Source organism: Gopherus evgoodei, chromosome 2, assembly GCF_007399415.2.
Source record: "Gopherus evgoodei ecotype Sinaloan lineage chromosome 2, rGopEvg1_v1.p, whole genome shotgun sequence".
NCBI lineage: Eukaryota > Metazoa > Chordata > Testudines > Testudinidae > Gopherus > Gopherus evgoodei.
The window spans coordinates 66,412,506-66,432,129 of NC_044323.1; the positions used below are offsets into that span (position 1 = coordinate 66,412,506).

The window sequence follows — 19,624 nt, forward strand, 5'->3', positions numbered from 1 at the left end:
ACGGCCAGGCTCACTGAACTTGTTAACCCTTTACAGTCAAAAGAGACATGAAGTACTCTTGTTCTATTAACCCTTAACTATCTGTTTATGACATGCTGCTATGACGGACAGGGTCTTGGAGAATACCCTGGGTGCAAATGAGACCGAATGGGAGCACTCTGTACTGACAATGGTCCTGCTCAAAGATAAATCAGAGGAACCTCCTGTGGGATGATCAGTTGAAATGTGGAAATAGGCATCTTGTAGGTCAAGGGCCAAAATCTCCTTGCTCCAGAGATGGAATGGACTTAAATCTGTTTTGCCAGGCTCCATTTCACCGTGGTTATGACCAAGGAGTTTGGGGACAGAGGTGAGTAAAAAGCTTCAGATCCTTGCACTGGCACAAACTAGCCTCTCTCCATGCACTTTGCAGTAGACAGTACCGAAGCTGGCATACTCCAGAAAATCTTAATAGGCTCTAGGAGTCCACTGTTAATACAGAAAGCAACTCTCCCAGAAGCAGATGGCTGCAGGATATCCAACAACTTATGGGCATTCTCCTGCAGAAATTCTGCTTGAATACTCAGGGAAATGGTCATGCACCACAAGGTGCACCTCGACATCCTCTGATATCAAAAGGAGAAAGAACAAGGTACTGCAGAATTGATCTTGGACAAAGATGAAGCAGTTAACCGTGCTACAGTCAGATCCTGTTCCACGACTCTGAAGGCTCCACAAGGGGAATGTTCACTGGTACCTGGGCCTACGGTGGATCGATGGTCACCACTACATGCCTTCTCAGTGATCACTATTTACAGTAAGATGAAGAATAGGACTTCTGTGACCAAGGAGCATCCCATAGATTCCATGGAGACCACTGGGATGGATAGGGCATTGGTGACCAGTAGGTACCAGGCTGGGGCCCCCAGCCTGAGACAAGCAGCAACCCAGATACCCCACAGTGCTCTAGGAACAGCCCTTGATGTGCATCTGGTGATGGAGAACAGGAGGAAGATTTCAAGTGGGATGCTGAGTCCCAGGCTTCAGGGGATAATAGTGGAGCCAGCCCTGGGGGTGTAAGCTACTGGTCTAATAAATTGGTAGCCAAAAATGAAGAGGGAACTAGCACCAACAGTGGCAGCCAGTACACCTGCATTGTTTCCAGTGCCGGAAGCGTTGTCAACCCCAGCAGTGGTACAGAGGTCACTAACAGTGCTAAAGTGATGGTGGTGAATGCCGCCACATTGGCAGCACCAACACCAGGGGTGCCAAAGAGGTGACTTCCACTGAGTTTAGCACCAGCCCCACTTCCACTGACTGTAGAAGGGAAACATTGGGGTTTGGGGCCAACAGACCCACAGGTTCAGTGCCCCTCCACCGCCAACAGAGCTGTAAATGATGCAGCCCTGACAAAGTCCTGAACCAAGAGAAGTTGTGACAGAAAAGCAGAATATGTCTGTTGCATCCTGATATGCCACTGGTGCAGAAACAGTTGGTGTCCACATTGCCCTTGTTGGTACCAGACTCAGTCTCCCCAGGGCCAGAACTGGAGTTGACTGTAGGGCGTCTCTGATTTCCCTGCATAGTACCTGAGAGCAGTTGATGGAATCTGCTTCATCTCACATCCCAGCATTCATACCATGCCAGTCTGCATTTCTTCTGGAGAAGGCAGATGAGTCCCCACATGACCTGGAGTGGCCACAATCTGTCTTACATGACTTTTTTCCTTGATACACTCAACAGGGAGTGACTCTTCCATCTCTTCAGAGTGTGCAGTTCCAGGATGCATAGCAGCAGCACTCCCAGAACCCAGAGTGACCTTTGATCCAACACATGCCTCTCTGGCAAAGCAGGATGCATGGCCTGTTCGAGCAAGCACTGCTTTAGACAAAGATCCCTCATCATCTGAGTCCATTTCATGAACGATTTGCAACTCAAACACTACTCGTCATTGGCTTTGCCTATACACAGCAACCACCATGGGTGGGGATCATGTGTGGGACTGATCCCCCAACAATAACAGAATGTTTAAATCCCAGTGAAGGCATCATCAGGAAACACTTATACTAAAGTTAACTGTATGCAAGTAGAGAAAAGTCACTAAGAAACAGAGAAGTTGTGAGGTAAGAAACCAGACAGAGCTCTGACTTCAGTCATGGGAGGTAAGAGCAAACTGAAAGGGGTTTGGGGCAGTGCTGCCTCATATAGCCAAGGGAGGAGCTATGGCCAAAGGCACAAGCACTGTCCCACCAGACAAAAAAGTTCGGGGACCACTGCTATAGAGGGTGCCAGACGACAAGCCACGGAGTATTGTGGCGGCGGACAAGCATCCGCCGAAATGCCGCCAAGCGGCAATATCAATAGGCATTGCCGACAAACAGCATCATCCAGAGGCGTTGCCGCCGAAATGCCACCAGCGGCATTTTGGCAGCGACGCCTCTGGATGACGCTGCTTGTCAGCAGCATTTCGGTGGATGCTTGTTTGCCAGCCAGTACGCGGGTGCACTTAGACAGCCCAGCAGGAGCCATTGCGCCCACGGGCACCATGTTGGGACCTCTGCTCTACAGGTACTGCTAGGCAAAGATCTTTGGCACCAGTGTACTAGGTGTGCCCACACTTAAAGAGGCATACACAGCTGCATCTACTAGAAGAAAAAAAAATTACTTTCAAGGCATTTATTGTTTGCATTTCCTGGTTGCCATTTTGAATTCCACAAAGTTGGGGAGGGGGAAGCGAGGGGAACAAGGTGGCATACAATCCACCAATTAGCAGATATTGTACATGTTGTTAGCCAGGGCTTCTAATGACTTTTGCATTGGTTCATAGCACGGAAATCTCTTCCATTACTGTATTAACATTAAAATGGGAGCTAGAAACTTACTGAGCTCATGGGTCACTTCTGGCCCTTCTGGGTCTACTGCAGGTTCTACCTTGGGCTGTTCTTGGGCGGGGTGCAAATAGCTCCTGTGAGTACATCCCCAAGATGTGCTGCTGCTGCTCATACTGCAAAGCCTCCTCTGCAACTGCTTTCAGCAGGAGTGACTGCATTATCTTCTCTTGGCACCTACTGCTGGCTCCCATCAGGCCCCATGCTGGATTCTTGGCCCAGCTGAGTACCAGGCTGACCAAGTCATCATGCACCATTGGCTCCATACTTGGCCCAGTGCACAGTACAAGGTCAAATTCATCACAGAACGGTCATGATATAGCCCCGTTGCTGTTCTGGTCCCTGGTTTTCCAGTACTCAGTCTTGCCTGCAGTGGTCACTGGCCTGGTAAATTTGCAACACTGTCAGTTTCTTCTCTATTTGCTAGTAAGTAAAAGTACCAGGCATGACCATACATAAGTTCACTGTTTTGCTGGCTCCGCACCAGAAATGTACCAAAGTCTGGATATACTTCCCTGATCATGAAACAGCACACTTTGCAAAAGACTTCTTCTGTGTTTGCAATGGAGACCGAAGAGAAGGCTCTTGGATGAGTGTTTGCAGCTCAAGTGTTCAGAAGACAATGGAAGGATTAAACACTGATGCTGCTACTCTGCACCAAAATGAGATGCTTCCATTCCCCTGGAGTCAATTAGAGATTCTTGGACTCAAGAGGACAAAGGAAGTTGGCCCATGTGGTTGTGGGATACTTTTGGCAGAGTCCCAGAACCTGAGCTTGGGGGAGAACTGTGTCTGCACTGCAAAGAAATTGAATTTAAACCCTGGGTCCCAGCTTGACTCAGGCTTGAACACTTCAACCCCGTAGGGTCCTAGCAACTTAGGTCCAAGCCAGAATCTGAGAGAGAGTTATGTGTAGACAGAGAGGAGCTGGGATCAACCCTGAGTCAGGGCTTAAACTGCAGCCTACACCTGCCTTGGGAGCCTTCTCCAATTTTCAGTAATCTCACTGGCTTCAGATTTTATTTTCAAATATTCCCACTGAGCTCAGAATAATCTTTGAATAAAAATGACCCCCAACTCAGCAAGATGAATTAAGCTTCCCTTTTTAAGTGACTCTGGAACCCAGATACCTGCTCAGAGACCTCTCTCCAAAGGAGCAACACTTGATACATCAGGCCATCAAGGTTAAGACTGAGGAGTATTCATGCACCAGTTGAAGACATGGAAAAAGGAGAGGAAAAACCACACATTTAGTGACATGCAAAGTGCTGTGCTTGCCTTGGAAATATTAGGTCCACTAAGATATACCTGTGAATAGCTGCAGCTTGCATACCTTTTAATTAGCAGATTTGGAAGACAGACCATCTGTTGCTTTATGTCATACATAAGAAAGCAAGCCCTGTGATGTGAAACACAATTAAGGAAAGGTATCTTTTCAAGTTACAGCTTCAAGCATTAGATCCCTCTCCCGTAAAACATCACAAGGAATTTAGCAGTCAATGTCTTTGTTTTTAAACATACAAATACCTGAAGTGGAAATACTTTTTTCCTTTTAGTGTGGACTTCATGTATACATCAGACACACAGTAGGATTCTAATGGAGATAGTGCCCTTCTGATACAAAGTGAATTTGTCTCACATGGTGTGGCCTGTGAAAGGAAGGCATGGCGGCCACAGCAGTGTAGCAGGTTGGATAGGGCACGCGGCCATGGAACCAGAAAAAAAAGTAACAAAAACTTGATGTGGTGTACTTCATACAAGATCTAACATTATGCTGGTATCTTTACCTCTCTTGTCTAAGTTCTCTTTGGGGCAGGGTCTGTCTTCTCATCCATTTCTGAAGTCCCTAGCACATTTTGGATGATACCAAAAAACAGCTAAGTGTTCCTTTCAAGATTGTATTGGGAAAATATTATTTCTTCCATTGCTAAAAATGTTTGACCCTGTAAACAATGAGATTAAACACACAAGACTGAGTATTACACATTAACAATCCACTCAGACTATATACTTGGTGCAAATCTGCAAGAGGCTCTACTGTGCATATACTCCGGTAATGCCCTCAACTACAGCTATACTAAACAAACAGATGTTTTAAACTTCCTGAATGCAACATACAATAGAGATTTACCTACTGTTCCTGTGTTATGGTTATTGTGTACTTCAAAAGAACATTAAAAAGTATATGTTATTACTTGATACTTTTATTGGTGTATGCTATAAAATGTACAAATCCCAGATGGGAATGGAAAAAAAAAAAAACACACCCAAGAATTTCCTATGGATGAGGAATAGCTCAGGGAAGCAGCACAATGCTATCTAGTGGAAGAGAAAATAAATGGCACTCATAAGGACTGGGCTATGCATTTCAACACAAAAAAAATCTTCACAGCATAATTGTAAGGACAATTCATATCCAGAACAATTAACACTCACCAGATGGTGTTATTGGTAAGACTATCAAATAAACACAAAATATGTACTCTATGCAGATATTTTCCTTTTATATTTTTTGGAGGTTTTGCTACTTTGTTTTTAGTCTCATTTTGTAATTAGTTTCTTAATAGTTGCTACATAAAACCAACCAGAAAAATGTTAAGCCAAATGAAATTTGCATCTATGAAAAAACAATTACCTTTCAAAAACGGGGGGGGGGGTTGACAAAATATATGATTTTGAGTCACAAAGGCAAGGGCACAGTGTTAGTTGCTTAAGACAGTGGCAGAGAACAAAGAATCCCAAAATATGGAAAGTAGAGAACTCTGTTAACTTCAGGGGAATCACTTTCAATTACTGTAAAATTGCTCAGAAACGTATGTTTGTAACTTACTACTGATGAGAAGTAGAGTAAATTACAAAATTAGTGACCAGATTTTATCTTTTCAAGAGCAAAAAAAGGCAAATCTTTTGCAACATACCTGAAGGCATGGAGTGGTCTGTATCAGCTCTGTCTCATGCTATCCATAATCCTATAAGGATCTCCACACAAGTTCTGAAGCAGGAGAGAGAGTAGTCCCTCAGCAATTCTCCCAATGAAGCCAACCTACTAATCTGTTCCTAGTTTTTTTATTCATAATGAGGAAACACCCTCAACAGGTTTTATTAGTGGTCAGCCATAGTGTCACCATTTATAGGTCACCATGCAACAAAACATGTATTTTTACATTTTGGTTGTGGCCTGGGACCTTTTAAAATGATATCCCATCTTAAAAGAACTCAAATGATGGAGAATCCACCATATACCTAGGTAAGTTGTTCCAACAATTTGTTATTCCATTAAAAATGTGCACACTACTAGCACACTACTAACCTAAGTTTGTCTATCTTCAGCTTCCAACTATTGGCTCTCGTTTCACCTTTTTCCATTGGATTAAAGAACTATCTACTCCCAGAAATCTTTCCCATGCAGATAGCTGTAGATGGATCAAGTGAACCTCAACCTTCTTTTGAATAAAACAGACTGAACTTCTTAAGTCTCTGATTTACTGGCTTTGTTTTCCAGACCTCACGTCATTCAACATCCTTTTGGACATGTTAACATCAAGACTGGACACAGTATTTCAACTATATGCCAAATGCAGTGTAATACCACCTCCATTCGCCAACTTGTTCTTCCCAGCTTACATTCTCCACAGAGGTGTAAGCCCTCTTGGCCATAGCACACAACGGGAGCTTGTGTTCAGCTGTTTATCTATCATTATCCCCAAATCATTTTCAATACTGCTCTACTCGAGGATATTATCTCCCACACTGTATGCGACCTCGCACCCAAGTGCAGTACTGCACACATTCAATTAAGCCCTCCTGACCACATGATCCAGTGACCTCTACAGCTGACCTATCCTCTTTGTTGTTTATCACTGCAAATGTTCATCTTCAAATTTTAATAGCAATGATTGTTTTCTTCCAAATCTTGGATATTAAATAGCACTGGGCCAAGAACAGATCTCTAAGAGACCACACTAGAAACACTCCCATATAGTCTGGTAACTCATTACAATTACTTCGGGAGATCCATCAGTTTTTAAATCCCTGTAATATGGGCTATATTGAAAAGTTAGGACTAAACAAACAAAAAATCAGAATGTTGTGTAACACTAAGATTAAATCATAAAGAATTTAAGTATATAATTTCAATTTAGGTAGTTCTGTCTTGTATTCTCAATTAAAAACAATATCAAGTTTGACAAAACCTATTTTCCACACAACTATGTTGATTGCCATTATGTTACCATCCTTTTAATTCTTTAGTGGATGTTTCCCATGTCAACCTTCCCATTATCTTTCCCGGGATGATGTCAAGCTAACTGGTTTATAGTTACTGGGCATTCCATTTACCCTTTTAAAATACTGGCACAACTTAGTACCTGCAGATAATTCAAAGCCTCTCTCTGAACAGCCTATATTTGATACCCAGAGATGCTTTCTTCTGGATGTTTACTAACATATACTTGTGTCACACTCCAAAGCAACACCTATACATTTTTGTATAGTCTCATCTTGGAGAGCCTAAGGCCCCAGAACATCAGTTCTCTCCCCACTTCATACTCAGCTGTGGCAACTAAGAGCTGGAATTATGAGAGAAACAGACTTGACAAAACCACAGCGATTTTGGTGCACTCAGCCATCATTAATTAGAAGCAAGAACACAGCATAGTCGTGCATAACAGCTCTGCACGACCACATGAAATAGTTGCAGCTTCAGTTTTGCTGATACAGAAATAGAACTGGAAGAACCATGAGAATAGGTGGAAATGTGGCTAGTTAACCATGGATCTAGGTGTTCTTGATTGAGTTTTTGCTGATGCTACAAACAGAGTTGTTTTGCTGATATTAGGAAAATTGTTAGTTTGTAAGGGGTTACTATGAGATGTGCTTTTTTTTGAGCAACCTATTAAAAGATAAGAGTGTGTAAGTTCAAGACGTTTTCTGTGAGCTCAGAGGGTGACAACCCACTCCCCAATGGATAAGAGTAAGGCTAGCCACCAAAAACCTGCTGCTGACTGCTTGACATGATCTCAGACTTTGGATAACTATATCTGGGTTGCACTAGACTATTGCTATTTTAGATGTGTTCTGTAAACTTAAAATAGATTGGGGGGGGGAAGAGGGAGTGAAAGCACTGACATTTGTATCAATCATTTACCACATGGAGAAGCTGTGTTCCCATTGATTTATTCCTGAAATCCCCTGAAGAGGGGGAAATAGAAGTTACCATAGTTTTGGGTTCAGATAACCCTGGGCAACATTGGATATGATTTCTTTTTTGGAGCCAATATTATTTTGAATTTGTCAGATCACCTTAGTCAGTCTTTTAAGGGATCAGTGCATCATCTCTGAAGAGGCTCAACTTTGGTCTAAAAGCAAAGACTGTACTATGGTCTCAAACAAATTCATTAGACAGACTCTTTACCTTGATCTTTAGCTGCTAGTTTTAGCTACATTTGCTAAGCAACATCCAGTTACTACAAATCTGTGTAACAGGATAATGTTGAACATAGCACAAGTACTGCAACAAATTGCTGCTGGGAGAATACAGTGACATCTAGAAAGACAAAATTTAACACTTGTGTCAACAGCTGCAATACTGTAATTAGCATCTCCAGTAGGAAGCCAACTCAAACAAAAAAAAATAAAAAATTTATTACGTTTTTCAAATACGAAACTCTAAAATCTACATAATTATTATAAAACGTTTCCTTACAAAATTCTTTGATTAACAATGTGTGTGATATAACAAGGTTATTTTAATGTCAATATTTTCCCACAATTTTAAGATACAGGCATTGTTAAAATTTGCTCAATAAAAAAGTGTAACCCACTGAGTAGTTAATGTTGCTTGTAATATTCTTGGGTTTTTCTTTGAATTAGATCTAGGAATTTTAGAATTCTCTTAATTACTTTTTCCAATCAAACTGATAGTGATGCTCAGACTCCAGGTGCATAAACTGTAACTAATAAATGTAATCTCCATTGATTGGATTATTTGTAGAGAACCAGCAACATAATACCGGGTATAGACTTGAAGGGCTTCAACTGAGTTACAACTTGATGTCTTCTGTTCCACTGATTAAGAACGTAATTTAAAAACTACCTTTTGGGCAAATTTCTAGTTCAACTTTTGAATTACGAGCTAAACTTGTCAAGCATTTAAGCTGTGTTTTAAGAGAAAACAAGTGCAACTTGCAAACTGTACCTTAAACCCCAGAAGAAAATTCACACATTTACAAATTAAACCAAGAGTAATCTTTCCATACAAATTCCTTAAAAAACTTTAACATATTCTAGCATCAAGTGAAAGGACAAAACCCAAGTAATGTACTACTGAAACTTTCTAGTCGATCATATCCTTAAAATGCTAGAAACAAAAAAAAATCTAGGAACAGATAACATGTAAATATGAACAACTTCAACTTGAAGTAACTTTTTCCATAAGATTATATAATTGTACAGCACATCTTGCTACACTGAACAGTAACACCCCAAACAGGCACTGTAAGTCTTCAAGTGTCATTGGTTAAACACTTTTAAGCACTGTCCTACTTCTTCTAAAGTGATGCACCCTTTTCTCCTGTGAAGGAAGGGAAAGAAAAATAGTTTTAATTCACTGAAAGGTAACAATATTGCTAGATACAATATAATGAAGTAATGTAAGTTACATAAAGCAGAAATATATTTTAAAATTTTGCTCCTTCAAAATCCCATGTTCTGAAAATGCAGATTTTACATAAAGCTTTTTAGTTCAGATAATAGAGTAGGAGTGTTTATTCTGCAAAAAAACAAGTAGAAACTGAAAAACTATTCAAAGATTCAGAAAGACAGCCTTAAAAAATCCTAATGGAGAGTTTAATCAGAAGATACCAAGGTGTGTTCACATAAAAACAGTGTGATCACAAGTTGCAATTAGCCCAAACACGCATTTGTGAACTAAAGCAAAACAAAACAACCCAACCCTGAGAGTGACTGGAAGCATTAAGGCCTTAGACCTGAGAAGTCCAAGAATAAGCCACCATTCTCCATTTCACAGCTGGAACAGCTGCAGTAGCAACTCTTACTGATTTTGAATGTCAGAATACAGTTATGACAGATCTGAAGAACAATTTATAGAACCCAAGTCATCCTCTGGATGAGGGAATAAACTGCTGCTTGTTCAGTACAAACAGACCAAGGTTAATCTATTTCTCATTGAAGGAAAATGTTATGGAAAAAGATGTAATGTGGAAGAAAAGGCTAATGCCAATATTGCCAGTTTGAATTGCATAGCAGTTTTTGTGCAGGTTTGTGATATTGCACTGTTCAATCTAATTCAAGTCAAGGCCATCAGTGGTTTCATAAAGGTTGTCTTGGGCACTGGTATTAAGATTCAAGACCTTCCAAATACCACTGCAATAGTTATATCAAAGATCTCTACAGAAAATCAAGCAATCACAGTACGTGTCAGAGCCAGACATAGATATGGTTCAGAGCAGCCTACAGTTGCAAAAATTGAACAAGTCTTTCAGCATTTGAGTCACCATACTTGTCACCATAGTATTTAGTGGTAGAAGAAAAACGACAGGTCAAATTTTTAAAGTTTGCTTTTACCCGTACCTTGAAATAGTCCTCTTGGGATACAAGATTGTTTCTCAGACGATTCTCGGGATTAAACAGACAGGATACCACTGTCTGTATGCTTCGATCCACAGACTTCTGAAATACATGTTTTCAGTAAGATGCATCTACAACAATACTGACTTTATTAACTATTGTGTCTATAAATCAGATGCTAAACTCTGAAGTGTAAACATTCAGGATTACTGGTAAGTGTCAATATTTATCAAGCACTTATTTGCTACAGTATATTTGCTAGTTTATATTTAAACTGTATGAATATATTCACAACAACAATTTTGTTCTTTCCCTCAGAGTTATAAGAAGCTTTTCTTTTCTTTGTGAAAGGAAGTTACTAGGCTGGGGTTTTACAGAATTATCTGAAGGAGAGATTGCAGTTTACTTGTTTCCTCAGTAACCTAGTCCACACCTGAAATGCCACTGACCAAAGAAGTGTTCCATCTCCTTCTCACAAGCCAGAATTTATTACTAATTGGCAATACGAGCAAGTGATGTCTATTGAATACCAAGTTAAATTTAAGTCCCAAAAGATAAGGATCTGCAACCAGAAGGGGACATGATTCCCTTTCCTAAACTAGGAGACTTCAAAAGAAAGACAAGTGTGATACACCCCAATGATTTTTGACTCCACAAAATTGTCAGAAGCAAAATAAAATTAAAATTGTTTAACTGAAAAAACCAAGTTGTACCTTGTTTCATGTGATTCTCACTGTAAGTCAAGCCATATGGCTAAACAAAGTTGCTTGCTGAATTAATGCTGATTTATACATTTGTCTATCATAGTACCCAATAACCTCACACTAAGGAAGTATTTACCACTCGTTACTGTGGGGAACCTGAGGCACTGGGTAGCCTGTGACCTTGGACAAGTCTCTCCAAAGTCTAAGAGTAGGCAGAAACTGAACCCAGGACTGTGCCCTATCTACTATATCTTTCTTCCACACAAGTTCCTAGAAATAGGTTATATGGTGACATTTAAGAATATACATCTTCAGAGTGAACACTTGCCTTCTGTGGACTGTTTCCAGATGGTTGTGCAGGCTCTGGAACAGAACATTCTGCTTGGATAACTTCTGGCTCTACTTCACTGCAGTGGTAGTTTACTGGAGTATAAGCCTGTATAATTAAGTGTTGCAGTTAAGGAATGAAAGTATAGGTGCTCCTCATCCCAAGGTGGATGGTCGTGGGTCTACTGCCATTTGAATTGGAGTAGTTTGGAAGAACAGTAGCTGGGCCCCTGGTCCTCAACTACCACTAAGGCAGAGCAACTTTTACTTTTCTTTTTTTTTTTTGATGTGTTGACATTTTCAAAAATTGAAAAACATCAACACAGGAGTATCTATTGCTCCTTCCAGATAAACTGAATGACTGGTTCACCAGGATACATTTCGCAGTGTAATGCTGGAAGTTAGACCCAGCTTTCCCCCTCAAAAAAAGACAGTTACTCACCTTTGTAACTGTTGTTCTTCGAGATGTGTTGCTCATATCCATTCCAGTTAGGTGTGCGCGCGCCGCGTGCACGTTCGTTGGAAGATTTTTACCCTAGCAACCCCCTTTGGGTCGGCTGGGTCGCCCTCTGGAGTGGCGCCGGATATATACCCCTGCTGACCCGACCACTCCACAGTTCCTTCTTGCCGGTTACTCCGACAGTGGGGAAGGAGGGCGGGTTTGGAATGGATATGAGCAACATCTTGAAGAACAACAGTTACAAAGGTGAGTAACCGTCTTTTCTTCTTCGAGTGCTTGCTCATATCCATTCCAGTTAAGTGATTCCCAAGCCTTACCTAGGCAGTGGGGTCAGAGTGAGATGTCGCAGAGTGTAACACCACAGAGCCAAAGGCTGCGTCATCCCTGGACTGCTGAACCAGGGTATAGTGAGAGGCAAAGGTATGGACCGAGGACCAGGCAGCTGTGCAACAGACCTCATGGATGGGCACATAAGCCAGAAAAGCAGCAGATGAGGCTTGAGCCCTGGTAGAGTGGGCCGTGAGGTGGCCCGACGGAACATGAGCTAAGTCGTAACAAGCACAGATGCACGATGTCACCCAGGATGAAATCCTCTGTGAGGAAACGGGTAGGCCCTTCATACGCTCTGCCACCACGACGAAGAGTTGGGGGGGTTCTGCGGAAGGGCTTTGTCCGCTCGATATAAAAAGCAAGTGCTCTACGGACGTATAGGGAGTGCAGCTGTTGCTCCCTGTGCGATGAATGTGGCTTCGGGAAGAGGACCGCAAGGAAGATCTCCTGGTTAACATAGAAGGCCGATACCACTTTGGGGAGAAAGCCCGAGTGTGGTTGCAACTGCACCTTGTCCTTGTGGAACACAGTATATGGAGAGTCCGCCGTGAGAGCCCGGAGCTCGGAAACTCGTCTTGCCGAGGTGATGGCCACGAGGAAAGCGGTTTTCCAGGACAGGTAGAGAAGGGAGCAAGTTGCTAATGGCTCAAATGGGGCCCAACATAAGTCTAGTAAGAATGAGGTTGAAGTCCCAGGTTGGGGCGGGGCGGCGTACCTTGGGATATAGCCGCTCCAAGCCCTGGAGGAATCTTGATACCATAGGACGTGAAAACACCGAGCAACCATTCTGCCCTGGGTGGAAGGTAGAGATGGCCGCCAAGTGCACCCTCAAAGATGATACCGCTAGGCCCTGTTAAGGGACCAGAGGTAGTCCAAGATGGTGGGGATGGAGACCTCGGCAGGAAGAACGTTGCGTTCTCCACACCAGCATGTGAAATGCTTCCACTTGGCCAGATATGTTGCTCTAGTGGAAGGTTTTCTGCTATCCAAGAGTACTTGTTGCACTGGGGCAGAGCAACGCATCTCAGACTGGGTCAACCACTCAGGAGCCATGCCATGAGATGGAGGGACTGTAGGTCTGGGTGGTGCAGTTCGCCGTGGCCCTGAGTTATCTGGTCCAGGTGAAGAGGTAGTGGGATAGGGTCGGCTACTGACAGGTCTAGCAACATGGTGTACCAGTGCTGCCTAGGCCACGCTGGAGCGATCATGATCAAGCGGGCTCTCTCCCTGCATACTTTCAGCAGGACATTGTGGACGAGCGGGAATGGTGGAAAAGTATATAGCAGGTGAGTCGTCCACGGTATCAGGAAGGTGTCCGCTATCGAGCCCTGTGAGAGGCCTTGAAAGGAACAGAACATCTGGCATTTCCTGTTCTCGCGGGACATGAAGAGGTCTACACGGGGAAATCCCCACTTCCGGAAGACCAAAAGAATAACGTCCAGGCGAAGCGACCACTTGTGAGAAAGGAAGGATCTGCTGAGGCGATCCACCAGAGTGTTCCGAACCCCTGGGAGAAAGGATGCTATGAGGTCTATAGAGTGAGCTATACAAAAAGTCCCATAGTTGAATGGCTTCCTGACAAAGGGTCGAGGACCTTGTCCCGCCTTGTTTGTTTATATAATACATGGCTGTTGTGTCATCGGTGAATATTGACACACAAACGGCCTTGCAAGTGCTGTTGGAACGCCTGGCAAGCAAGGTGGACTGCTCTTAGCTCCTGGACACTGATGTGCAAGGCCAGTTCCTGAGATGACCAAAGGCCTTGCATGCATAGATGCCCGAGGTGAGCACCCCAGCTGAGAGATGATGCGTCCGTCCTCAGGGACGCAGAGGGATGGGGCGGATGGAACAGCAGCCCTGCACACACCAGGGTGGAGGTCAGCCACCACTCAAGGGAGCCTAGGATGCTTGGGGGAATGGTGACAACTATGTCTATGGCATCCCTGCCTGGTCGGTACACTGAGTTGAGCCACAATTGGAGAGGATGGAGGTGCAGTCTGGCATATTTCGTCACAAACATGCAGGCTGCCATGTGACCCAGAAGACCGAGGCAAGTGCGAACTGAAGTCAAGGGAGCAGCTTGCAGACTCTGGATGATGGCCACCATTGCCTGGAACCGGGACAGCGGTAAGCAAGCTCTGGTGAGGATGGAGTCCAGGGTGGTGCCAATGAAGTCTATCCTCTGAGTGGGAATCAGAGTGGACTTTTCCACATTGATCATTAGGCCTAGATGTAGGAAAAGGTCCTTGACAATGCAGATGTGATGGATCGCTTGTGCCTCCGAGATCCCTCGGATGAGCCAGTTGTCTAGATACGGAAAAACGTGTATCCGACAGCGGCGGAGTTGGGCGGAGACTACAGCCATGCATTTCGTAAATACTCTTGGGGCTGCAGAGAGGCCAAACATTAGGACCGCAAACTGAAAATGTTGGCGGTTGACTACGAACTGGAGGAACCTCCTGTGAGGTGGGTAGATGGCTATGTGAAAATACGCATCTTTCACAACGAGGGTGGCATACTAGTCTCTGGGATACAGAGATGGGATGATGGTCCCCAGGGATACCATATGGAACTTCAACTTTATCATGTATCTGTTGAGTTCCTGCAGATCCAGGATAGGTCTGAGACCCCCCTTTGCCTGGGGGATTAGGAAGTAGCGGGAGTAAAACCCCGTGCCCCATTCGTGTTCCGGTACCTCCTCTATGGCTCCTTTGGCAAGGAGCATCTGCACCTCCTGGAAGAGGAGTTGCTCGTGAGAGGGGTCCCTGAAGAGGGACGAGGAAGGGGGAGAAGGGGGGTGCGTGAAATAAATTGGAAGTGGTACCCAAATTCCTGCGTGCGTAAGACCCAGTGATCTGTCGTTAGCTGGGACCACACAGGGAGGAAAAGGGAGAGGTGGTTGGAAAAAGGAGGCAACGGATCCTTTGACGATACTGGTACGATGCCCTCGGGCGCACCTTCAAAAGGAGGGTTTTGGCCCTGTGGAAGGTTTGGAGGGACCTTGGTTCTGGCCCCCTTGGTTGCCTGACTGCCTCCGGCGACCGGTTCTACCCCGCCTTCTAACAAAGTCCTGTCTCTGTCTGGGCTGAGGGTAAGAGTGGTGTGGCTGGGGGCGGAAGGGCCTGCGCTGAGTCACTGGCGTGAGCATGCCCAGTGAGCACATAATGACCCTGTTATCCTTAAGGCTTTGCAGCCTAGGGTCTGTCTTATCAGTGAATAGGCCTTGCCCTTTAAAGGGGAGGTCCTGAATTATATGTTGGAGCTCCGGGGGAAGGCCTGAGACTTGCAGCCATGAAATACACCTCACAGTAACCCCAGAGGCTAGGGTCCTGGCCGCTGAGTCCACGGCGTCCAGGGAAGCCTGGAGGGAGGTTCTAGCCACCTTTTTCCCCTCGTCCAGGATGGTCGCAAATTCCTGTCGGAAGTCCTGTGGGAGCAACTCCTTGAACTTGTCCGCTGCCACCGCCCAGGTATTATAATTATAGCGGCTAAGGAGGGCTTGTTGATTAGCCATGCAGAGTTGGAGTGCCCCTGCAGAATAGAATTTGCACCCCAGCAAGTCATGCACCTTGCGTCTTTTGATTTCGGGGCTGGAGCCTGCTGGCCAGGACGTTCTCTCTCGTTGACCGACTGGACAACGAGGGAGCAAGGGGGAGGGGGAGAATGGACATATAAGTACTCGTAGCCCTTGGAGGGCACCATATATTTACGTTCCACTCCCCGGGCAGCAGATGGGACAGAGGCCGGAGACTGCCAGATTGTATTGGCATTGGCCTGGATTGTCCGTATAAAAGGGGAGGGCCACTCTTGTGGGGGCATCAGAAGATAAAATATCCACCGCTGGGTCCTCTACCTCTGGGACCTCCTCGACTCGCAAGTTCATATTTTGTGTGACACACTTGAGGAGGTCCTGGTGGGCCCTCAGGTCGATTGGTGGAGGGCCTACAGACGAGTTCCAGCTACCGCCTCGGCAGGGGAGGAGGATGAGGAGAGAGACCTGGGACAAGTGGGTCAGTCGAGGACTCATCGTGGTGGACAGCCTCTGTCTCCCTTGGGATCTGGGAGTCCTGTGGTTGGACGGACACTTTCTCCGAAGCAGAAGGAGGAGGGCAGCTTATGGTGACTTCCGGCACCCAGTGTTCTGATGTGGCAGAGCGCGATGGGCCTGGATGTGCACCTTGGGCCTGATGATATGCCCAAGGTGTCCAGAATGCCCACTGTTGAGGTCCATGATCCTGAGCCTGGGGCTCATGGAAAATCGTGACGGGCACATAGGCGTCTGTCTTGGACATATGCACTGTCTGCCTGTGAAGACACGGACGGGTGCCGGGATGGCCATGGAGGAGCTGAAAGACCATGGTAAGGGTCCCTCTCTGATGGTTGGTGGTGATCTCCTCGGCACCAGGGATCAGTATCTGGAGTCATACCGGTGCTGAGAGCGAGACCGGGACCTGCGACTGGTGGGGTGCCAGGAGGTCAACCTGGATCTCGAAGGTCTGCGGCAGGAACGGCTGCAAGAGTCGCGGTGCCGGGAACGAGAGCGGTATCGAGAGTATTGGGCCAGAGGCTGAGATGTCAATCTATTCCATGAGTATGACCAGTACCGAGTAGGCAATCCGTGCCGGGACTGCGAGAGGCGTCGGGACCGTGATCGTCGATGACATCGCGAACGGCGCCGGGGCTGGGATTGTGATCGGTGCTGGTCTGCCAAGCTGACTGAAAAAGGTCTCATTATGGCTGGCTTGCCTCTGGAGTGTAATACCCGCACCGGCAGTGCCGGGGGTTGACGCAGGACAGACTCTGTCATGGCTATAAGGTCCCTGGCTGTGGAGAACGTCTCCGGCGTAGAGAGGACCGTAAGCTCAACCACAGGCCTCAGCGGGGAGCTCTCAGAGACTGGACTTGATGGCCCCCGCGGGACCGGAGTCGACAGTACCACAGCAGTTGGTGTCACGGCAGGTGCAGGTGATGGGCGGTCCGCACGAGGCTGCGTCTGCACCAAGGGCATAGAGGTAGTGGAGGACTTCGACCTCTTCTGCTTCGGGGAGAGAGATCAGTGCCGAGCAGGTCCCTGCACCGGAGATGGCCGATGCCTCGGTGTCTTGGCGGTGCCGGCACGGTCCAGTGCCGGAGGAGCGCGGCTAGCAGAGTGCTCAGCGCTCGGTGCCGAGGACGGAGGGTTCAAAGCTGCCTCCATGAGGAGATTCTTCAGGTGAAAGTCTCTCTCTTTCTTTCTTTGTCCTCGGTTTAAATGCCTTGCAAATACAGCACTTATCCATAATGTGCGATTCCCCGAGGCACTTTAGATAAGAGTCGTGGGGATCGCTTGTGGGCAATGGCTTATGACAGGCCGAGCATGGTTTAAACCCCAGTGAACCGGGCACGGGCCCCAGAACTGGGTGCGGGGAAGGGGATAATGCCCAAACCCCGCTGCAACTACACTATTCAAGAACTATCAAACTAACTATAACTATAAACAACGATAGTGAAGAAACAAGGAGTAGAGCTAGGGAGGTGGAGGACAGCTAAGCCGCGCTCCACTGTTCCAACGACCGACACGGGCGGTAAGGAAGAAATGAGGAGTGGTCAGGTTGGCAGGGGTATATATCCGGTGCCATGGCGACGCCACTCCAGGGGGCGACCCAGCCGACCCACCGGGGGTTGCTAGGGTAAAACTCTTCCAACGAACGTGCACACGGCGCGCGCACGCCTAACTGGAATGGATATGAGCAAGCACTCAAAGAAGAAAGGGTTATTTTAAAAGGGAATTGTATCTAATTTGGGTGGACAGTAAGGGAAGAAAAGGTGTTCACAGCTGAAGCCAATAGACTGCAAAGACCAGGCCAAGAGCTCGAAGAGAGCAAAGGTATATAGTTTTTGATTGCCATCAGAAAGAATCTGGTGTGGGATGTTCTGGGGGATCCAAGGCACTAAGAAACAGAGGCCCAAAAATCCTTGAGAGCCACTGAACTTCCAGTAGTCTCCTGGTGAAAGATTCATGAGTACAATGCCATTCCATGAGACATACTGCACAAAAGTAATAATCACTTCATGGCTCAAATGGCTTATCAAGGCAAAAATGATGTGACAGACAGTATCTCCTACCTTGTATGGACCCCAAATGGAAGATACTTACTGAATGGCTTTAGACTGAGTTCTTAAGTTATAACTAAGCATTACAAGAAATGTGCTGGTATCTGACGCTTCAGACAAGAAACACTGCTGTAATCAAGGAAGGGAGCTTGGCTGATTACTCATACGACCACAACACCCGTGTGGTCACTGCCCCTCTGAGAAACCACCTACACAAAAATCTGTGATAAATTTACTTCCTAAAAAGGTCTGTTCTCCCTACTTGTTTACATTGTGTTCAGACTACTACAATTAATAGCTTTATTTTTTCTGTTCCAAACTATAAAATAGTTAATACATTGCCATAATGAAGCACTATATTATGAAGGTATATGGTACTTACCACACACACACACACACACACACACACACACACACACACACACACACACACACGTCTCATTGAAAAAGCTGTGTTTCTTCTAGAGAAATTCTGCTGATCCTTTTAACCCAATATAAGCACTATTATTCTGAAAGACAGCTCACCCTGTAGCACCTGTCTCTAATGCATACTATGTGTCTGCCAGCCAGTAATTGGGATGGAACTATGAGTTGCTTTTTAGGAGAATGTTTAGTAGCCTGTTAGAATGAATTCCTTTAAACATTAAATGTTATGCATCTTAAACTGGCTAGAAATTCAGGCGTATGGCCACTTCCAGACCACTGTGAGTGGTGAGCGATAAGCCTGATTCTGCTTCTGGTGAGCTCCAGTAGAAGGAAGACACATTGTAATGGATCTACAGACTTTCCCTGCAAAGAATGTATTGAGCACAGGGATTTCTCCCTTTATGTTAGAGGTTAGAGTATGCTACCAAGAAAGCTTGGTACACATGATCTACCCCACCCACTCAAAACCAGGACAATATAAGTGTGTTCTTAACTATGACTTGAGCTGAGTAATTGTTCAACATAGGGATAAGTGGTGACACCTGCAACAGTTTGTGAAAGAGAAGTCCATCCCTGAGACTCAAAATATCAGCGTGGGAAAGTGATTATTATTATTTCCAATCCCCCACACATCCTATCGGGGGACTGTGAGAAATGGCATTGAAGAGATACCATTCACAGGAAGAAAAACCAAGAAGTATATCAACTTTGAGATAGACTAGGCCCCACACTGGAATTAAGACACCTGCAACTTGCCCACGCCAGCTGACTTTGGCTCACAGAGCTCAGGCTAAGAGACTGTTTAATTTTGGTGTAGACGTTCAAGCTCA

At 45.3% G+C, this 19,624-nt stretch overlaps 1 protein-coding gene across 1 annotated transcript in view; it reads right to left on the reverse strand.

Annotated features, from left to right (window-relative positions):
• Nucleotides 1-9,384: 9,384 nt before the first annotated feature.
• DAZL (deleted in azoospermia like) overlaps nucleotides 9,385-19,624 on the reverse strand; it is a 38,743-nt gene continuing 28,503 nt past the window's right edge. Inside the window, exons 8-10 of the mRNA XM_030549332.1 lie at nucleotides 11,487-11,594; nucleotides 10,458-10,556; nucleotides 9,385-9,438 (exon numbers count right to left, since the gene is read on the reverse strand). Coding sequence (XP_030405192.1) covers nucleotides 9,385-9,438; nucleotides 10,458-10,556; nucleotides 11,487-11,594 — 261 coding nt within the window. The remainder of the gene's footprint in view (nucleotides 9,439-10,457; nucleotides 10,557-11,486; nucleotides 11,595-19,624) is intronic.